The sequence below is a fragment of the Notamacropus eugenii genome, chromosome 1 (assembly GCF_028372415.1).
Source record: "Notamacropus eugenii isolate mMacEug1 chromosome 1, mMacEug1.pri_v2, whole genome shotgun sequence".
NCBI classification, from domain to species: domain Eukaryota; kingdom Metazoa; phylum Chordata; class Mammalia; order Diprotodontia; family Macropodidae; genus Notamacropus; species Notamacropus eugenii.
In genome coordinates, this window is record NC_092872.1 from 208926426 (window position 1) to 208946959 (window position 20534).

The following is a 20534-nucleotide window of genomic DNA, read 5'->3' on the forward strand; positions in this document are numbered from 1 at the left end:
TTTTGTCTGGGTTTTCGAATTTCATAACAAGACTAATATGGAAATATGTTTTGCGTAGAACCCTGATTTTTTTAAATGAATGTTAATTTTTTTTACATGCAAGTGGGAAAATATTTTTTTAAGAGGTTGGGAAATACCCATCAAAACAGTAAATACCATTGGAAAAAAAATCTTTGAGAAAGTTCTTTTTAACTAAGGTATTTCCATGTCCCACAGAATGCCCCACAGGCTTCACTGAGTTGGTTAGGTTAAGAGTCTAAATATTCAATAATCCTTTGCCAGGATGTTTTCTCTGGTCCCTGGCCATGTAAGTCACATACTATGATGACAATATGCCATTTGAACTACAGATAGAGAAAGTACAGTCTTAGTACTTTCCTCTTTTTTTTGCCCAATGATGAGTTCAATTCCCCTTCCTGTTTTAAGCATCCTCACTAACAAAGCCAAACTTCTGAAGCTTCCAAAGCAGTTGCCAACATATCTCAAAAGTCCCAGGAACTGGAAGAGGCAAAAAAAATAGAGGTGATATCATTTATATTAGAGATCAAATATATAGTGCTTTGTTTTCTTACAAAGCCCTATAGAAATATGGTACTTATCCCTATCAACCAGTCAACTTGGTATAAAGAAAACTCAGCATTCTTCACTTGCTGAATCATTACCCACCCTCAACCCCAAAAGGAGGAAAAAGAAATCAGGGAGGTGAAGTTTCAGTTCCTTCACATTCACGTCCTGATACTAGGAACACTGATTTCTAGTAATGGATAAATAAAGCCAAATGCCATTATTAAATTAAATAATGAAAATGCTTCCTCTTTATATACTTTCTTCCCCATATTTTTTTTTTTACTCTAATCACATAACCAGAGCAAAAAGGATTATGGAAGAGGTGGTATGGTAATGTATTTTAAGAAGGAAGGAGGAACAAGGAAATAAGAGAACTGGGTCAAGGAGAAAAAAAATCTCCATCAGTCACTGGAATGAGAGGACAAGGAAATGGGCACTGACAGATGCTATCACCATATACTGATAAAGCAGGTCCCATGACTTGATAGTAACAAAATTCTTTTCAAGCCAGACATTGCTTCTTTCACAATCATCAATTATGCAAAAACATAATAGAGGAAAAAACAGAGGGAAAATTAATGAAAAAACACCAATGACCATATTTTGCATAAACTTTAACTTTGAATAATACAAATTCAAATACATGCAGCCAGTTCAGGGGATTCATGATTTACATTAATTGTGACCTAGCTGTAGTTCAGGCAACTGGTGATTATGGCCTGAATTAAGGTCTTTGCAGTTGAGAGGAGATAGACACGAGAGATGTTGATGCCATTTTACCTCCAAACTGGGAACTAATTATATATTTGGGGAGTCAAGAAGTGAAGATGACTGAGGTTTTGAACCTCGGTGAGTGGAAGGATGGTGATGTCACCAACAGAAACAAGGAAGCTTAGGAAGAGAGGCTGGTGTTGAGAAAATAAATCATGCAAATGGTATGGGTTCTGTTGGTAAAAATTCATGGTGATTACAATAAAAGTCTTTATTCTTAAAGGACTCAATTTTCCACTTAATATTCAGGAAGGTAAAAATACTGAAACCCCTCAAAAGAGAAAACTTTGGTGTCAAGTTTTAGGGTGAAAAATTGGAAGATATTTCCTAAGAGATCAAGTCTTGAAGACTGATAGAAAGTTCTTCCTAAAATATTGTCATGTTCCATATCATAGGATCATAGAATTTGAACTGGAAAGAACCTTAATTAGTTATTCCACACTCTGCTTCCCCCACCTCCATTTTACAGATAGAAAGCTGAAGACCAGAGAAGTTAAATGATTTGCCCAAGGTCAGACATACTAAATGGCAGAGCCAAGATTTGAAACCAAGTCCTTTAACTCCTAATACACTCCCTTTCCACTGTAATATTACGTGTCTCTTGCTACAACCATACTGAATAATCTTATATCAAATTTACCACTCATTATTACTTTGAGAGCACAGCATTATTGCACTGAAGCAAATTTGTGATTTCCTCAGTGTGGGGAACTCCCAGCATAGAAACTCTCTCTCCACTGACAGAGATCATAGTTAATTTGTCTTGGAAAGCTGCCTACAGCATTAATTGGTTAAGAGGTTTGTCCATAGTCATACAGTTTCATCATCATTATGACAAGTTATACATTTTTATATCTATGTTAAAAATAATCCTCATGAACAAATTTCATCCATTCCCTCCCACCCCTAATAATAGCAGTATTCAGGCACAGCCTAAGTTTGATCCCAACCAACAATTCTAGACTATGATCTTTTGTTTTGTGTATCATATTTTGAGAAGAGCAAGGGAAAGATGAAGAATATGAAGAGAACACAACACAAAGGCACAGACTTAGGACTGAAAGAGACCTTCCAGACCATCTCATTCAATATCCATTTTACAAAAGAAGACCCTATGGTGTGCACAGGTTAAGTCACTTGCCATAATCACACACAGAGAGAGGCAGGCAGGACTTGAAGCCAAGCCCTCTGATTCCAGGTCCAGGGCTCTTCTATTGTATTAGCTTTTGACTAGGATGGTGAAGAGCCTCCAGGTTCAGGACATGCAAGGAATAATGCAAGTGGTGACATTTAGCCTAGAAAAAAGAAAAGGGGTAGGAGAGTAGAAGACGGGGAGCAAACACTGATAACTGCCTTCAAGTATCTGAAGGGCTATCACTTGGTGCAAACTGTAAAGGGGCTGACTTCCTTCACTACTAGTAGGACCTATAGGCAGAACAGGCTGCCTCTGAAGATAATAGGTCCCACCCTCATTAGTAGTTCTTAAAGAACAGGCTAAAACATCTTTTTACCATAACTTTACTAGCACACTCTAACCAAACCCTACCACAAAGTGGCAAAAATAAGGTTTAAAAATGGGCAACCAAAACAAAAATGAGTCCAAAGGCCATTTACAGTTGTATTTTGAAAAGGTATGTTTCTTGATCTATCCCAAGATGCTGGTTGCTTAATGGAAAGAAATATTACGATAAAATTTTAAAATGTGCAGTTTAATATTAATGACATGAGAATAGTAACTAAAACAGAATGTTAATTTTGGGAGGGAACTAATGGGTCATCTAATCCACAGATATCAAACTTACCCCTTACTTGTCTCAAGCATCCAAACTAGACCAAAATGTAATTGGGAAATGTTTAACAGAATAAATAAAAGTATAATGTGATATATATACTGTTCATTTGTGTTTCCTAAGTTCCTATTTGAGTTGTACTGATCTAGTCCATCTTGACAAAGGTAGTCTACAATAGAAAATAAGTGAGGAGAAACTCACATACATCAAGGCACCACACCTCACTTATAGCTACCTTTAATTGTTAGAAAGTCATATTAAAGCCTAAATTTTCCTTTGCACAGCTTCCACCCATTACTTCTGATTCTGTCCTCTGAAGCTAAGCAGCAATAAGTCTAATTCCTATTGGACTTGAGGATCCCTCAAAGACTTCAGTTTTGTCATATACTCAAATATTGAATCAGCTCTCTAGTTGATCTACAACAGATTCACAGACATAACTCTGAGAAAAGAATGGAATGTTCAGAAATTATACATGGTTCTTTCATAAAAAAATATTATACTCCAAGTCTTTTAGTACACTTGTCAATTACATGTCATACACTGTAAGACCTTGCAAATTTTTTTAAAAGATTTTTTTTTTACAGGATTTAGATTTGGGAATGACTTTAAAAATCATCTAGTTCAAACCTTCATCTTATGGATGAGGAAACTGGGGCCCATGGAGGTAAGCTGAATTGTTCAAGGTCACATAAGTGGTATGTAGCAGATTTGGGATTCAAACACAACTCTTCTGAGACCAAACCCAGTGTTCTTTTCATAATTCTCTACTCCCTGAGCAAAAAGTAGATTTATTCAAATATGAAAATCATTGTTCTCCCCTAGTTGATAACTGAAGTTTGACAACTCAGTTCCTCTGTTCCATGGTTCATATAGCTAATGGGGAATCTTTTTCCCATAAATTTAAGTTATTTGAGTCTGGGGGTAACATTCTGATGTATGGAATTGATCCTAGGCTCCTCATTGTGGTGCTGTTTCCACATTTGCTGTCCTCTGAAATGTTCCTGGCTGATTTCTTGAATTAATCTACCTTTTAAAACTTGGATTACTTCCCTTTTGGAGGCATTTTTCATTTCAAAATTGGAATTTGTTCCTCTATGACGTCAAGGAACAATGAAATCACAGATAGAAGCCAAGAGAGGTTTTCCCAGGATCAGAAATCAAAAGGCATGTATGCCTTTCAAAGCCTCAGGATGACTTTAAAATGACTTAATATTTTATGCAAATCGACCTTATTGTGATCTCTTTGATCTGGATGTTCCTTCAAATGATGCAGATGGCCATTCATCCATCCCTGCCTATTCTGCTGGGATTCTTGTCCAAGTCTTCCCCTCTAAGTTCACCAGCAAGAATCAAGCCCACATACTCATCTCCTCCAGACTGTAACAAGTGTTTGGGCGTTCCTAAAATCCAATTAGATTTAACCTATTGCTATTACATAAGAGAGAATTTGATTATTTTGAGAAAAAAGTCAAAGATTAGATTTAGGCCTAGGAGATGGTGGTGAAGCCATTATAAGGAGAAATACCATGGCAGTTAAATGCAAGAAGCACAAATCTGCAAATCCCTGAATTCTGTGATTCATTATGATTCATCCATTTGGCTGCATATACATGGAACCAAGCCTGAAAAATGTAAACAAATAAACAACTTTTGGGGACCTTACACAGCTAAGATATTTTGGAGGAGTCAAGAAAACATTTCTATGGACAGATCCACCTATGAGTTGAAATGATTGCTTTTGTACTTCATGGCAGTACCAGGCTGTACTTCTGGTCTTTAAGTTGTGAGAACTGTCTGGGCTGCTGCATGTTAAGCACTACACTTAACCAGCCAAAGGACCCAGTCTTAAATAGAATACAAAGATTAAATCAAATTGGCTATCAACACGGATGAATCCTTCAATTTCAACAAAAATGTCTTCAGCCTCTTAAAGACCATGAAATCAACACTTTCAATTTTTTTTTCTACTATATAGATGAAGCATGTGTCTTATAAGATCATTCAAATGCAATGTGCTTTCTGAAATTTCTATTGAATGGATCAAAGTCAAGGATGTTCATCTTTCATCCATGATATACCTGTACTTTGCTTCTTCATCCAAGTGGGTCAAAGTCATTTATTATCGCAAGCAAAAAAAAAAATCTTAGAGTACTTTCTGACTCAGTGATATTCTGAATATAACATATTTAATCTTGCTGGCAAATTCCCCACTCCCACCTCATTCCCCTGATGCTTCCTCCTGCACCTTTTCCTTCCTTTTTGCTTAATTCTCCATTTTTCTTCCCAGCTCTCATTGCAGCATGGAGATGATCCTGGAATCCTGAGGCACAGGACCAAATGCCCCTGGACCAAAGTAGAAAGACTTTGAATATTGTTTAACTCAATCTGGAGAGTATCATCACCAAAAGATTGACTGACAGAAAGATAAAAGAAAATTTGAGGCAACAGCAACTCACAAAGACCAACTTAACAAGACAAGGAGGCATGGTATGATCTGAGCCACACCAGCATGAATCATCTGAAGAATTAATAGAGGGTGACCAGTCATTTGTATTACTACCTAATTTCTTTTCCTCTGCTAGATATGTTAACTTTCCCATTCTTCCAAAGGCTGTTTCCAAGGTTATCTTCATCACTGTGTTCATTTCTGCACATATTCAATTATGACCAAGGTACTCAACCCTTACTTTTAAAACCATCAATCAGACCTCCCAAGTTTGAGCCAAGAAGAGCAGATTAAATGACCTCTTAGGTTTCCCTCAATCCTACTTTAGAATCCTTGATCAATTTGCTTGCCTGATCACTGTAGCTGGCTGGCTTCTTTAATATTTTAGAGACAAGGATATATCTGCTACTCAGCCTTCTCCCAGATTTCACCCAATTAATAAAATGCTTTCCTTAGCCCATCTTGACAAGTTCATAAAGCCTTCCCTAATTAAATAATACAGAGAAAAGGAAGCCAAAGGGAAGTAGTCCCTGAGTCTCTTGCACTCAGAATACTATAATACACATCCAGATGTTTTATTATGTTCCCCTCAATTGTCTCCACTTATTTTGTATTAGTCTCTCAGATTATATGCATCATAGAAGCATAGGACATTACAGCTCAAAGGGATTTTGGAGATAACCTACTCTACCTTTCTCATTTGACAGAAAAGGAAAGTGAGACTTAGGCAAAGTGCCTGAGCCTCCAAATCCACTCTTCTTTCCACCACAATGCTGTCTGTCAATGCCTAATTAGAGAAAGTGAGTCTCTTTCTACTGCTCAAACTTCTGGCAATGAACAATGCCGAGTGGCCAGAGGTAATTAATAAGCAATTAACTGATTGGGAAATAACTCTCTGAAGCCAAATTATCTCAGTTACAACACATTTTCTGTAGTTTTATGGGTAAAACCTTCAGAAGCAAAGCTATAGTCAAATGGAATATTTTAAGGATGTGTGGACAGGTGGTTCAGATCCCACCAGTGAGTGAAGATTTGCCAAATATTCAGAGCACATGTGACTAGTGAGCTGGTGCCATTATCTGCTATGGAGAAGATGCAAATTCAACATAAGCTACTTGCATTTTGCAAGTAGTTAAGAAAAGCGGAGATTAAAATCATTCTGCCTCACAATTTGACTTGATTAGTTTACATAATCTCATGAGGGAAAAAGCCTTGGAATTATTGCTTAAAACATCTGATTTCTACTTGAGCTATTCTGGAAAAGAAAAAAAATTACTTTTGAAAATTTCACTTCCTTCAGATATTCTTAAAGCCAGATTTAAAGAATGGTTTTAAGGAAATAATAAAGTGTATGTTCCCATGTCTTCCATGTGACAAAACTGATTTATTTGGTGATCCTTCTTTTCTCCTCCCTCATCTTGGATAGTTTATCAAAAAGAACACTAGAGCTAGCCTGGGGACTGAGATACAGGGATATGTAACAAAATACTGTGTGCTTGGAAGCCTGGGGTACATGACTTCATCTCTTTCTCAGTTTCTTCAGCCTTACTACTAAAAGACTGGATTTTGAATTAAGATTCACATTGATATTTTGGTTCAAAAAGTCCTTTTAACCAGACCTATGATTCCTTCAGTATAGGGAACTCCTAGGAAAAAACCCCCATTAATACAGACTTGCACCTACTCTCCAATTTAGCTTTAGAAAAATGTCTGAGGCACTGAAATTAAATGTTTTGCCCACGGAGGGTCATATAGTCATTAAAAGTCAAAAGGTGGGACTTCAATTCAGATATTCATTTTGGCTAAATCCCTGTTTAACAGATGAGGAAACGAAAGCACGAGAGTATAAGCTACATGCCCCAAATCACAGAGTTATAATAAAGGTCTTGGAATGTATTTGTTTCCCATGCGTCCAAATGTTGTGCTCTTTCCACAATACCTCAGATGCTTTTGGAGGTGGTGTCTAAGGTGCATTCCAGCTCTAACGTTCTATAATTCTATGTATTAATAACTTGCGGGGGGAGACAAAACAGTGATTTTATTACTGTAAGGAATTTACAGGGAGGAAATCCCTTTACCAACGAACACCTGTAACTTTATATATTTTATATAATCAGGGCCCTTAATGGGTAACAGTCATACAAGGTGTATATGTCAGAAAGGGGATTTTAATTTCTGTCTTCCTCACTGAGGTTGGCTCTCCATCCCACGCAACATTCAATCTCTCCTACACTGCTATGTAGTTGGTTAGTTCGATTACTTAAGAGTACAGTGTTAATGTTGAGTCTGCTGTTAGATTTCTTCTTCTCTGTGGTCACAAACTAGTATGGTGCTACATATAAACACCATGCCTTTGTGAGAGGTTAGGTCAGAGATTATGCATTCACTCTATTAGAAAAACTCAAAGGCACATACTCTACACATGGTCCTACGTGTTATTACATATGAAGGATATTATCATGATCATCATCATCATGTTTATTAATTGATCTCTCCCATTATCTTGTATGTAATTCGAATTTACTTATATGTGTATATGTTGTTTCCCAGGACAGAAGAGAAGCTCTTGAAAGCAGGAACTAGTTTATTTCTTGTCTTCATATCCTCAGCTCAGTGTCAAAAATACAAAATGTCTGTTGATTGGCTGCAGGTTGCCATTTCTGAAAAACAGTGAAGGAGGAAGGCCAGGAAAGGCTATGGGCCAAAGAAGACTCAGGAATGCATAGGAAAATGTCTTGACACACCCCAGTAAAGAAACTGAGGCTCAAAAGCTCCATTTGATGATTCGTGAAGCCAGAGAACAGAGAATCATAGACATAGAGCTGAAAGGGGCCTTAGGAATCATCTGGTCCATCCTCCAAATTTTAAAGATAAGAAAATTGAGGCCTAGAGAGTCAAAATCATTTGATTAAAATCACATAGGCAATAAGTGGAAGAACTAGAATCTGAGCTGACTCCAAATTCTGCACACTTGCCATTGTACTACACTGTTTCTGGCTATCCAGATAAACTGCTCACTCCCATTATATGAAAAGGGCCAGTTAAGACTTGGAGCCCTGGCCCATGACAGATCCTCTGATGTGCTCACAATACATGGGTAGGACAGACTATTACAAGGAAGAAAGTACTGAAGGACACTTTCTGAGGATGAGAGAGCATAAATGACCAGGGAGTGCCACAAATAACATCCACTTCACTTTTTGATAGAGATCAGCCTTGCAAAAATACCAAAATAGTTCACCTGCTCACAATTTATTTTAAACTGATTCTTCTTTCCCATGGATGATGGGAAAACAGGGAAAACAACTTTCTTTACTTTTCACAAAGTATAAACTGTTCCTCTTTGAGCAAGTAAGGAATAAATCAACTGCAAAGCTGATGCTGAGAGAATACTGAGATTTAATGAAATTTAACTTAACAACCATGACAGAAAGAAAGGACAGAAATTCTCTAGCACCTTTGAACATGGGAAAATAACACCAAATGATGTAGGACTCTCCATGAGGTCGTCTATGAGACCTGCAGTATCAAGGTGCTGTCATGTCTTCAGTATGGCAGGTTAGTGCCCTAGTCATAGGTCACCACTTCAAAGACAGGCTTTGAGCATATAAAGGACAAAAGGTGCTGTGCAAATCAACAGCTTCATACAACAGACCTATCTTGTTTGGATTTTATTATTTCTCTCTACCCTAACAGAAATTGCTCACAACACGTAAAACAGTCCCACGCTGTTTCTCTGGTGGTATCTTGCTCCACTGTTGCCTGCCTGTACTTAATCCTTCCTCTACTCCATTCCTCCAGCAATGGAAGATCTTATTACTAAGAGCTCAGATGCTCATTGGATCTTGGCCATTAGATTCCAGTGCCTGGAGACTTTGTCTCTGTTCTTTTCCCTGCTATTAATTATATCTTAGTCACCTGGTTAGATGGCAGCCACAGTAACTTTGCCTTGGGGTACTTGAGAGAAAAGCCACTCTGGACCTAAAGTCAGGTTGGCCCAAAACACAGGAGGGAAGGAAAATTCCCAAAGTTTTTGGCACAGGCTAAGTATTGTGAGCAACAACAGTCTACTACTGCTTGCTTCCTTCCTGTCCTGGAAAAATGAATGTCAGCTGAAATCTGTCTGGCTTCTATTCCTGTAACTCTTCTGAAATTGCATGCTCAAAGGTCAAGAATTTCCTCATCATCAGATCCAAAGTCTGTCTTTATCTAACCCTCATCCTCTTTGACACCTCTGCAATGACAGCCATTATTTACTAACCACAGTCTTTCTGAAACCCTCCCTTCCCTTGCTTTCTACGGCTTTAGAATAGCTTTCATTACATAATATTTTAAGGTTTACAAGGCTCTTCACATACAAAACTTCATGACTTAGGTACTATTATCCTTTTCTTACAGGTAAGGAAACTGAGGCTCAGAAGGGGCAAATAATTTGCTGAGGATTATATAGCTGGTAAAACATCTGAAAGATGACTCAAGCTCAGGTCTTCCTGACAAAATTCAGCTTTCTCTTCAAGAGGTCACGCTGCCTCTGGTTTTCCTCTCATATATCTCCTTAATAAGCTCTCCTTGCCTCTTCTCTGTCGGTGTTCCTCAAAATTCAAGCCTTGGTCCTCCTTTTCATACTCTGTCTTCATTCTCTCCTTCAGAGGTTCATCCAATCCCATGTTCTAACTACCACCTCTATGCAAACAGTTTTTCAAAAGGTCTCTCCAGTCCTAATCTTTTCCTCAGCTGTCAGTTCCATAACATTTTATGGGAATATTCATTCACTTGGATATTCTATTACCTTGAACTAAATGTGACTAAAATCAAACTAGTATATCTCTTGGACAAAACTAGTGTTCATGCTTAGGCTCACTGGTCTCTCCTTGAAATTCCTAAAATAAGTCTGACACACTCACTCTCTCTCTGTCTTTCTCTCCCTCCCTCCCTTACCCCATCCCCTTAAAGCTATCATCATTCTCCCAGGGAATAAAGATTGGTTCCTCCACCTTTTCCCCACGTTTGGTCAATTACTAAGACCACTGGATTCTCCCTCCGCAATTTTCTGTCTTCCATCCCTTTCTTATCATTCTCACTGCCCCTATTGTGATTATTGCCCTTATAATCTCATAAATCCTAGACTCCATTCAGGTTTGTCCTTGTCACTGTTCCTCCCAAGCAAACATGCATCATATAAAGCCTACTTCAGTACTGTTTTTCTATAAAATGCTCTCCTCCCACTTTCCTCTTTACTTATATCCTTCCCATTCTTTAAAGCTGAGATGGAGTCCACCTCTTCCATGAATCCTTCCTTAAATCGTTCTAGCCTTAGTCATCTTTCTTCTTTTAAGATCTTGTGAAACTTACTGCCTGTAGCATCCTTTTGGCAATGCCCATATACTACCTTAGAGCATTAGCTAACTTTCACAGTGGTTCTTACCTTTTCAAATATATTAACTGGCAACCTGGAATTGTATCTCCTACTGCTGCCTAGTACTCTCCAGCATTGCATGGTATAGGGCTTTATATTAATCACTCAATAAACATTGTATTAATTGCTTCCAATGCAATGTGATCACTTGTAATGTTTCATCATCTCTTTTTTTCTGGTTAAATTCAAATCACTTAAGACAATTACAATACCATATGAGATTTGGTTATATTTAAGATGACTCTACTTTCATGGAATATGCCTATATGTGTGCTTATAATATATATGTATACGTATGTATATATGCATGTAAAAATACATATATATTTATATATATACACACACACACACATACAGAGACATAGTTTCACTTTAGTACAAAAGTCCAGAGCTAAAAACATATAAAAGAAATCTTCAATGTTTTGGAAAGATGTAGAGTTAAATTTCCTTCTGGTTATTCATAATTAAATTCAGAAGAGACTTGGGTTCCATTTTATGATCAAGCAAAAGGAAAATAATTTTAAAATATTTGCACTCTGGCAGAACCCTACCATATTTGATGCTGCTTCTTCTTTCCCTGGAGAATTGCCTCATACTTTAAAGATATAAGAAAGGATCATACGACAAGAGATTTTTCTCCATTTCCCATTGTAATGGAGAAGAAAAAAAAAAAGAGTAAATCTACTTGCATGACAGAAAAAGGTCTACCATCTTTTCTTGCTTGTTCCACTCCTGTATCAATCAACCAAGGAATTTTTTTCTCCAATTACTGATTATGTAATTTGGCACTATGGTTGGCATTTGCAGATATCAAGATTCAAAAAGAGCTTAGAATCTATTTGGGGAGCCAAGACACACATGAAGCAATCAGCGAACAAGACAGTACACAAACCTTTACATTATATAACAGACAATTAGAGAAAAAACCAGTATCTAGGAAGGTACTAATGTCATAGTACTAACAGTGATGTAAACTCAGATAGAGAGAAGATTAGTTAGAAGAGGACTTAAGTTACATTTTGAAGAATGGGCAGGATATGGATTGAGAGAGTATTCTGAATGAAGTCAGATTTAACTGTAACTATATGAATTATTTATTCAACTAACAAATATTTGAGTGTCTAACAATGTATTATAAGGAAGATAAAATACAATTCCTACTGAAGTGTTTTCAACTTAGCAATCATTCAAAATGAAAACACTATTGATACACATTTTCAAAGCATTAAATTTGTTATCACTGAGGGAGGCTTATATAAATTCATTTTTGAAAAGATTAATTCCCATAGTAATCTCTTCAATGGTCCTTACTCATTAAACTTTTTTTAAAAAAATAACTACATTCCTATCAAACAAGATGGCTAACAGTTACATGGTGTTTTAAGGATCCCAAAGTACCTTAAATGCATTCCCTCATTTCAGGTAGGCACAGTGGAAAATGATCACTGACTTCGGAGTCAAAGAACATGGGTTCAAATACCGTCAAATACTTGTAAGAACTTAAACAAATTAAGTCCAAGTTGGACTCTCTGGACTTCAGTTTCCTCATTGGTAAAATAAAAGGGTTTGACCCAATGACCTCTACAATCCCTTTCAGCTCTAAATCTTTTAATCTTCACCACGATCCCGGAAACAGATACTATTTTACGCAGGTAGAAACTGAACGTCAGCATTGTAGTGACTTTCTCAAGGTCACAAAGCTAATAAGAGTCAGAAGCAGGAAACATCAAATTGCTTTTCCATCAATCTTGCACTTTTCTTTCTTTAGAGCTTTCAATGATTCAATTGAAAATGTCCTTCCATCTTTATGGGATATAAAGGAAAAGAATTCAGCCAAGAACAAAAACTCTTCCTTCCTGTTTTTTAGTGCTCAAAGGGCTGCTGATAAAGCCATAAAAAACCATTATTTCTTGTCTTCACAAGAGCCTGTCACAAGTAGAACCATAAACCCCTCAGCAACCCTCCTGTTAGAAACATGCCTAGTCAATGCAACTTCACTATATCCTCTGCTCTTCAGGTTCTGGGAAGTTTAAAAGACTCTACTGTGGCCTGTTCAAACATTTAAGAAGGCCAAGACATGTTAATTCCACAATCAGACTTTAGAATTGGAAGGGACTGCAGCAAGTCAGCTAGTCCAACCCATACCCAAAAAGCAGCATCAGCTCAGGCTGCTAGGAAAAGGAAGATATTGAACTAGGTCACCCCCAAAGATGCCTCTAGATCTAAGATCCTCTTTATTCATGAACCTGAAATGTACTAAGAAAAACTTGGGATCAATTTCAACTCTACCTAAAGAAAGGCATACCCACTGAAGAATTGCTAATTACTAGATATGCTAGATTGCTAATTACTAATTACTCAAGTAATAGATAGCCAGAAACTAGATATAAATAAAACTGAATAGTTTAAAATGAACTAATTAGCCATAGCCAACATTCTGTTCAAACATTTATTAAGTGTTTCTGTGCTGGGGACCAAGCTAGGTACCAGGATACAAAAACAATTATGGCCCTGATGGAGTTATATTGTCTTGTACAAATGCAACTTGTACATAAATATAATACAAAGTAAATATCAAGAAAATACAATGTAATTTCAAGAGGGAGCGAGCCCTAGCAACTGGAGAGGAGATGGAAATCCAGAAAGGCCTGGAATTGTGCTTTAGAAATCCTAAAATAGAAAGGTGAAGGAGGCATGCTCATTACAGACAAGGCAGGATGACCTATGCAAAGATTCTGAGGCAGGAGAGGGGATTTTGCATGTAGGAAACAGCAATAGGCTAACTTGACATAAAGTTTGCAAAGGGAAGGGATATGAATTGAGAAAGTCAGGCAAGGATTCAATTGTGAATGGAGTGATAATTATAACAAGCCTTTTCTTTCTCTTTTCTGTACTTTGCTTACCCTCTACCTTAGGTTCTAAGGCATAAGGCGAGGGTTGTTTTCTCTTATTAAAACCCTTCTACCAAAGCCTGCTGAAAGCTGCTTCCTTGTTATAGTCAAAGATGACTAAATTTCCTCTTATTTCCTCAGATCATCCTCAGGGCCATATTTACCTCTTAGATAGGAGACTGGCTTAGCCTTTGTTGAATAACAAAGCTGGCTTTTTGTTTGTCTTTTAAATGAGGAAATTCTATAGAAAGAGGTTAAAAATTGATGGCACTTAGTAAATTATTTAGAGTTCCAGAATAAGGCAGTCAGTGAGAGGAGAAGACTGAGTCACTTGCAATTAGATCAGCAAGATGCTGTCTTTGCTTCCTAGGTTAAAGTCACAACCTGGGGCAAAAATTATTTTTTTCACATTGTATTTTGTATTGATGGAGCAAAAATCAATTAAGTCTACATAAAGCACAGAAAAGACCTGCAGAATTTGGGGTAACTGTGTCTAAAGCTTGTTTTCTCATCCTGTTTTGTTTGCCAGTGAGCTGGTGCTGCATAATAAAACATAGCACTTGCCCCTCCCAAAGTTGTTTTCAGGATAATCCACAAGATAATGTCATTTTAAGCAACAAACACTTGGTAAGTAGTGTACAAGTAGGTGATGCCCCCCAGTGTCAGCCAAATCAAGTCCCCTGGGTTTAACACAAACTATTATTCCCAGAAAAACAACAGATGATTTAATCTACTGAAAAGAAAATAAGCCAAGTTCACCTCATTTCCAAATGGGCAAAAGCAATTTAAAAAAATTCTGAAGGTGTGAGGGGAACACTAAGTCTCCGTCTGAATTAGTTCAACTATGTGGAAATAAGAAGTCACTAGGTTGTTCATACTTTTTGACCAGGTGATCCTAAAGCTGGACGAATAATCCAAGGAGGTTAATAACAGCGGAAAAAATATCCTCTCTGTAATAAAATATTGAGAGGCAAAAAACAAAAAAGGAAACAAAATAGATGCCCGTTGAGTGAAAATGACTTAAAAGATCTTGTCCAAGGATATAAATTGAGTATTATCTTATTATAAGAAATGATGAATCCAAGAAATTGAAAGAAATGTGGGCAGACCCACGTGGAGTGATGCAGTGAATTAAGCATAACCAAGGACACAACAAGGACGCAACAGGACAGAAATGTAAATAATATCATGAAAAAGCAGAACAACTCTGATAAATTATAATGAACAATTTTGGCTTTAGAGAAGTGATATGCAACACTTCTTCCTCCTAGTTGAGAGGGTGACTTTGGATGTGGAATGAAGTAAATGCTGTCCATGGTTGTGTTAGTTGGTTTGCTTAAATGTTTTTCTCCATACAAACATGGGTTCAGTATGGGAGAGAGTAGAGAAAGTTAAGGAGAAAAGGCAATACAAATACAAAAGGCAACCATAAAACTTTTAAAAGGAGTAAAAACAAAAACAAACCCCAAAACAACCTAGAAAAAGTCAGGAGATTTTTAAGAGTCATGTACTAGAGCTTTGACTTTGATAAGTTGCCCCAATGTTGATAGATGGAAATAAAGATAAATTCACCTCAAATTATCACCTTTACCACCCACCCCTCTGCCCCAAGTTGGGAGAGTTTCTTCATTTCAAGGTTAATAGTAGTTGTAAACACATTAAGTTCCCTTGTTTTCTCCCCCAAAAGATGAACCTCAAGGTCATTCTCAGAATTTAGGCCAGGAGATGGATTCAGCCTTTGGTCAAGACTGATTAAAGTGATCCACAGATCTCAGCACACCTTCCCCACATTCATTCCAAAAGAAATCAATATAAGCCAAAAGCCTGTTCCCAATAGTATTCTACTTCCTCATGTAGGACACTATGGAATCACTAGGGAGGATGTTGGAGAAAGGGTCTTGCTATCTTCTCTCTCTACATATATTAACAACCACCTTATAAGAGACTAAAAAAAAATCCCAGCCATTTCAAGAGTTAAAAGGCTGCCTTTTATTGAATTGTCACACTAGTTCTAAACACAGGCTGTATAGGCAATGTAAGCTTATTACCTTTAGGTGGAAAATATGACTTGCTTTCAGCTTTGTGAGGCCAGTCCACCACAAGAGGTCCAAACCTACGAAAGCTGGCAGTAATCTCATCTACAAAAACAAATAAGGATATTTAGGAGGGGGAAAGGGAAATCTTCAAATTGCCAAGCAGCAAAATAGAGATCCCTGCTTTGAAAAAAAAAAAATGTCCTAAGGGTTGTTTCCTAAAGCCACTTAACAAGAGGAGCTGAAACTTATCTATAAGATTGCACTAACTCAATATTTTCTTAATTCCCTTAAAAAGCATGAAAACTCAGTTTCTCACTTTTGTATTACAGATTTCCCTTTCTGCACCATAGAAGGTGGGAAAACAGACTTTGGTCTTGAGGAAAACAAGCTTAAAAAAATGAGCTTTATGTTATTTTCAGAAAAGAACAAAGGTGCACAGAATATGAAAAAGTATAGTTCTTAAGTAATTCTGAAATAGAAAATCACATTCTAGTTTTACAAGACTTTTTCCCCATTTTTAGTGTCTTCTGCCAGCAGAAAAAAGTGTGTTTCCCTAACAGGTACATGGAATAATAGCGTTAAGACAAACAAATACATTAACTGATTACAGCACATGTTCATGTACTCTCATCCTCAATAAAACAATTTTTAAAAATCCTAGTAAATTGGATGGACACTCTTTGACTCAGGGCAGAGGATTAATATAATCTGCCATGATGCTTTAGTTAGATTTGAAATTAGCAGCTCTTTCAGAAACAAATGAAGATCTCTGTTTTGGAGAGGAGAAAACAAACAAGTCAAGGCTATGGGAAGAACTGAGATTAATTTTTAAACCAGGAAGAGGACTTTATAATTAGAGGCTCCATCCAGCTCTACACCGCTTTATAAATCCAAAGACATTATTAGCATCATAAGGTCATCTAGTCCAATCCTTATCCACTTCTAAGAGAATCCCCTTTAACATCCTTAAGAAATAATCATGCATCCTCTGCCAGAACACATAGAACGTTGAAGGGTGATGAGGAACTCATGACTAACAAAGCAGCCAAGTTACAGTATTAATGTTCCAAAGTAATTTTCTTCTTTTCTTTTGAAAAATTAAATTCTATTTTCTAGAAATATTTAAGACCTACCAAAAGGATTCATTCCTAAGATTTTCTTAAGCAGGTCACAGACCTACTAAAACTGACCTTGACACAGACTTTTTTTAAGTCACTTCTAATACTTGACTATTTTTTCATTTTCCCTTTTCTATTTTTAAACTCTGAATTTTAGGCAAAAGTGAAAGTTTTTACTTAGGACTATTAGTTACCTAAATAATATAGTTATTCATGATAAAATTTTCTAATTTTAATCAACTAGTTATCCTAATTATTGTTTTCACTCTTATAAGTAAGTCGTGTTTATATCTAGGTGATAGAAACTGGACCTGTGTTTTCTTTGGTACAGGGAACCCCCAGAAGAGGAAACTCCCTACATCAATGCAGGTCTTAGTTGCCTAGGACACTGAGAGGTTAAATGATTTGCCAAAGGTCACATAGCCATAATGTGTCAGAGGCGAAATTTGATCATGGGTCTTCCTGACTCCTCACCTACAATACCATGCTGTGTAAGGGATACATTGGTCATGCTTACATATAAGTGTGTAAATAATTATATATACATATATAAATGCACGTTTATATATACATAATGCTGAATGCATTTCGGAAATTATCAGCATACTCAAATTTATAAATGAGGTACAAAAACTGAATGATGTAGGATCCTTCCCTGAGGTTCTGGAAAGCAAGTCTACATGAAGGACTTTTGAGTCCCTATGAAGGAAGTCTACACAGGAAGAATACATACATCAATCTTACTGCTTTACATATGACACATTACCACTCTCCATTCTGACCTTTCCCAGGCATGATAAGCCAGTACCCTAGGCAGACCACAGAACAGGCCATTAGCTACAATGGGCATGGTCTATTTTTTAAATCAATCAACAAGCATTTATTAATCACCTACTATGTACCAGGCACTCTGTCAAGAATGAAACAATTTCTACTCTCAAATTGCTAACATTAAATACAGAGACAAATCTTTCTTACATATGTTGATTAACACACATACGGTACCTTCATCGATGTCAGGAGGGAGGCCCCCAACAAACACCTTTCTAGAATAGCGTTCCACTCTTTCACCATTCTGACAGCGAGTTGGAGAGCTCAGGCCTGATGATAAGGACTGGTCACCATGACTGTCCTCTAGAAAGGCATCTTCAAAGGGAAAGAGAGAAGACCGACCTGAAACAAATTGGGGAGTTTCTACAGTTAAATATTTTTCCTGGAAAGTAAGTGTTTAATTAGGAGCCCTAATTACAGTGTTAGGAAAAAAATGTATTCTTGTTTCTAGATTTCTTCACAATAAGTAGTCTAGCAGGGTCTTTATACAGTCAACCACTCAGTGCCCCAAAGCCTCCAGTGTCTTTATTTATGTAAATGCAGAGGTGGCTATTTCTCTAAGGGTAGGGGGAAAGTCCAAACTTTTCAAGGGCTATACTTAATAACGTCTATATTTACTTCTCTTCACATAAAACCCTCTATCCTATCCCCAGTCCTACTGGTTTCAAGAAAATTTTTTTTCTCCAGATAATTTCCACACTAGAAGATGGCATCCTAAATCTTTTGTGGTTCATTCAATTCAATTCAATTTGCTAACACTAAATGGAGGAGGATCTATTCGTTGTCCAAGCCTCTTGAGTCTCCTTCTCAAGCTCTTCTGAGGCTCAGCAATAAGAGAAGGCACCTAATACTGCCTGCTACTGGGGGTATGGAGAACTGAGAAAGCTAAACTCTAAACTGGGCTCACATGGCCCCCAGTAGAGATAAGGGAGAGCAGTATTAATAACCAACTAAAAGAACTCTTCCCTAGTCCCACTTGAGGAATATTAAGTAACAGCAAAGAAGGCATGAAATATGGAAATCAGTACTGGAGGAAAGAGGAGAACAATGTTTTTGAAGAGGGCTAACATTTTAACCCTGAGAACTCTTCCTGCTCCAGACCCTGCCACATTTTTGTGCTTGAATTCTAAAATAACAAAGTACAGGAACACCTGCAAACACTTTATGTCATTATAACCCAAATTTTTTGGTAGTCTTTCAGTCATACAGTAAATGACTCTGGGGGCTGGGGGATGTTATTTTCTAGATGAAAATGAGGACAAGAACCCCGTCTCTATTTTTATTTTAATCCCTTTTGATGGAAACCTTTCTAAAATGTCTTTTCTACTAGACTGTCTCCTTAAGCAGAGTTTACTGAGCTAAACCTTTTCCTGAAGATTTCATTCAGTGCATTACTATGAGCATCCATTATATTCAAGACATTTCTGTATCTTCCCTATCTATTTCAGGCTGCCAATAAATCCCTAGAGAGCCTTCCAGAAGTAGTTGGCTCCTAGTAGGGTTGAAAATACAGATAACTACTTTGAGAACTGCAAGAATTATTAAAGTTCTCCCCACAAATGTAAAATCCTGATTTAATGTAAGAACTTAGGAACATTCATTCTCCTCATGTTCTGCAGCTTCCTCCCTTTTATTTCCAGCGAATTTTATGTATTATTCCTAAGGGTTGAAGATACCAAAAATATGACCCCTAGATAAGTGGAGTGTAATGGTATCACTTATGCTAAGACAATTAGATTTACTCAAAATTCCAGGATGGTAAAAGGCAGACCTGAAGGCTAATTCTTGGATGCAAATCTGTAGCTATTCAAGGTCTTTCATTTTTGAATTAGCCAATAAACATTTATTAAGCACTAACTATGTTCCAGGCATTGTGCTAAGTGCTATGTAATTTATCTAAAGTGATTAGATTACTTTATCACAACCAATTCTATAAGATATACAGGAACTAATATGTCTTAGTTAATTTCACATTCACTGAATGCATATTTTCCAATACAGGTATTTCCAACTCTTTAATTAGAACAGCTTCCTTCAGAGGCTTCCTGGTACCACCACCCCCAATTTGGTTAAAGAATGAATACATCAAGAATCTATCAATAAGCATTTATTAAGAAACTACTACATACCAGACACTGGGCTAAGTAAGTCTGCTAACAAAAACAATACAGACAACACTACAAGGCTTGATACTGTAAAATCTTGAATTTACCCAAAACCCCAACTCTCATGCTTCATTGTGGCATGGAGGTGACCCTGGGTTTTGAGAGCTATGCCAGTGAAAAATAACTTCTGGCATATCCTAGTAAGCCAAAAGACTTCAAGCCTAAGGAAGACTTTGTCTACTGTCCAAGGTCTAGTTTGGCTACTTATATCTACAAAGGCTCATTACCAGAAGTCAAGGCTACTAGGTTAAGCATTTTTTCTTTCTTTCAGACCTGACAACCCACGAAAGACAAAAAAACTTTTACATATGAATGTTCTAAGGCGAACATATTTCCTTTAGGTTTTTGCAGCATTTTGGTCTCATAGTATCCACTTACTTACAAAATCTTAAGTTCCCATCAAGTTAAAAATATGATTTTCTATAGTGTTTCACGGGGAAACTAAAGATCTCACTACACTTATAGACCAAGAAGCTACTGTTAAAAGTTTTCCAAAACTA

At 37.0% G+C, this 20534-nt stretch overlaps 1 protein-coding gene across 10 annotated transcripts in view; it reads right to left on the reverse strand.

The window, feature by feature from the left end:
* Positions 1 to 20534, reverse strand: part of CPEB3 (cytoplasmic polyadenylation element binding protein 3) — a 242138-nt gene that overhangs the window by 94306 nt on the left and 127298 nt on the right. For 7 of the 10 annotated variants that reach the window (XM_072625177.1, XM_072625161.1, XM_072625170.1 and 4 more), the window contains 2 exons: positions 18044 to 18211; positions 15933 to 16022 (listed from right to left, as the gene is read on the reverse strand). The exons of 1 other annotated variant lie outside the window; for it this stretch is intronic. In XM_072625177.1, coding sequence (XP_072481278.1) covers positions 15933 to 16022; positions 18044 to 18211 — 258 coding nt within the window. The remainder of the gene's footprint in view (positions 1 to 15932; positions 16023 to 18043; positions 18212 to 20534) is intronic. 2 more of the 10 variants (XM_072625167.1, XM_072625172.1) reach the window with 1 other exon arrangement.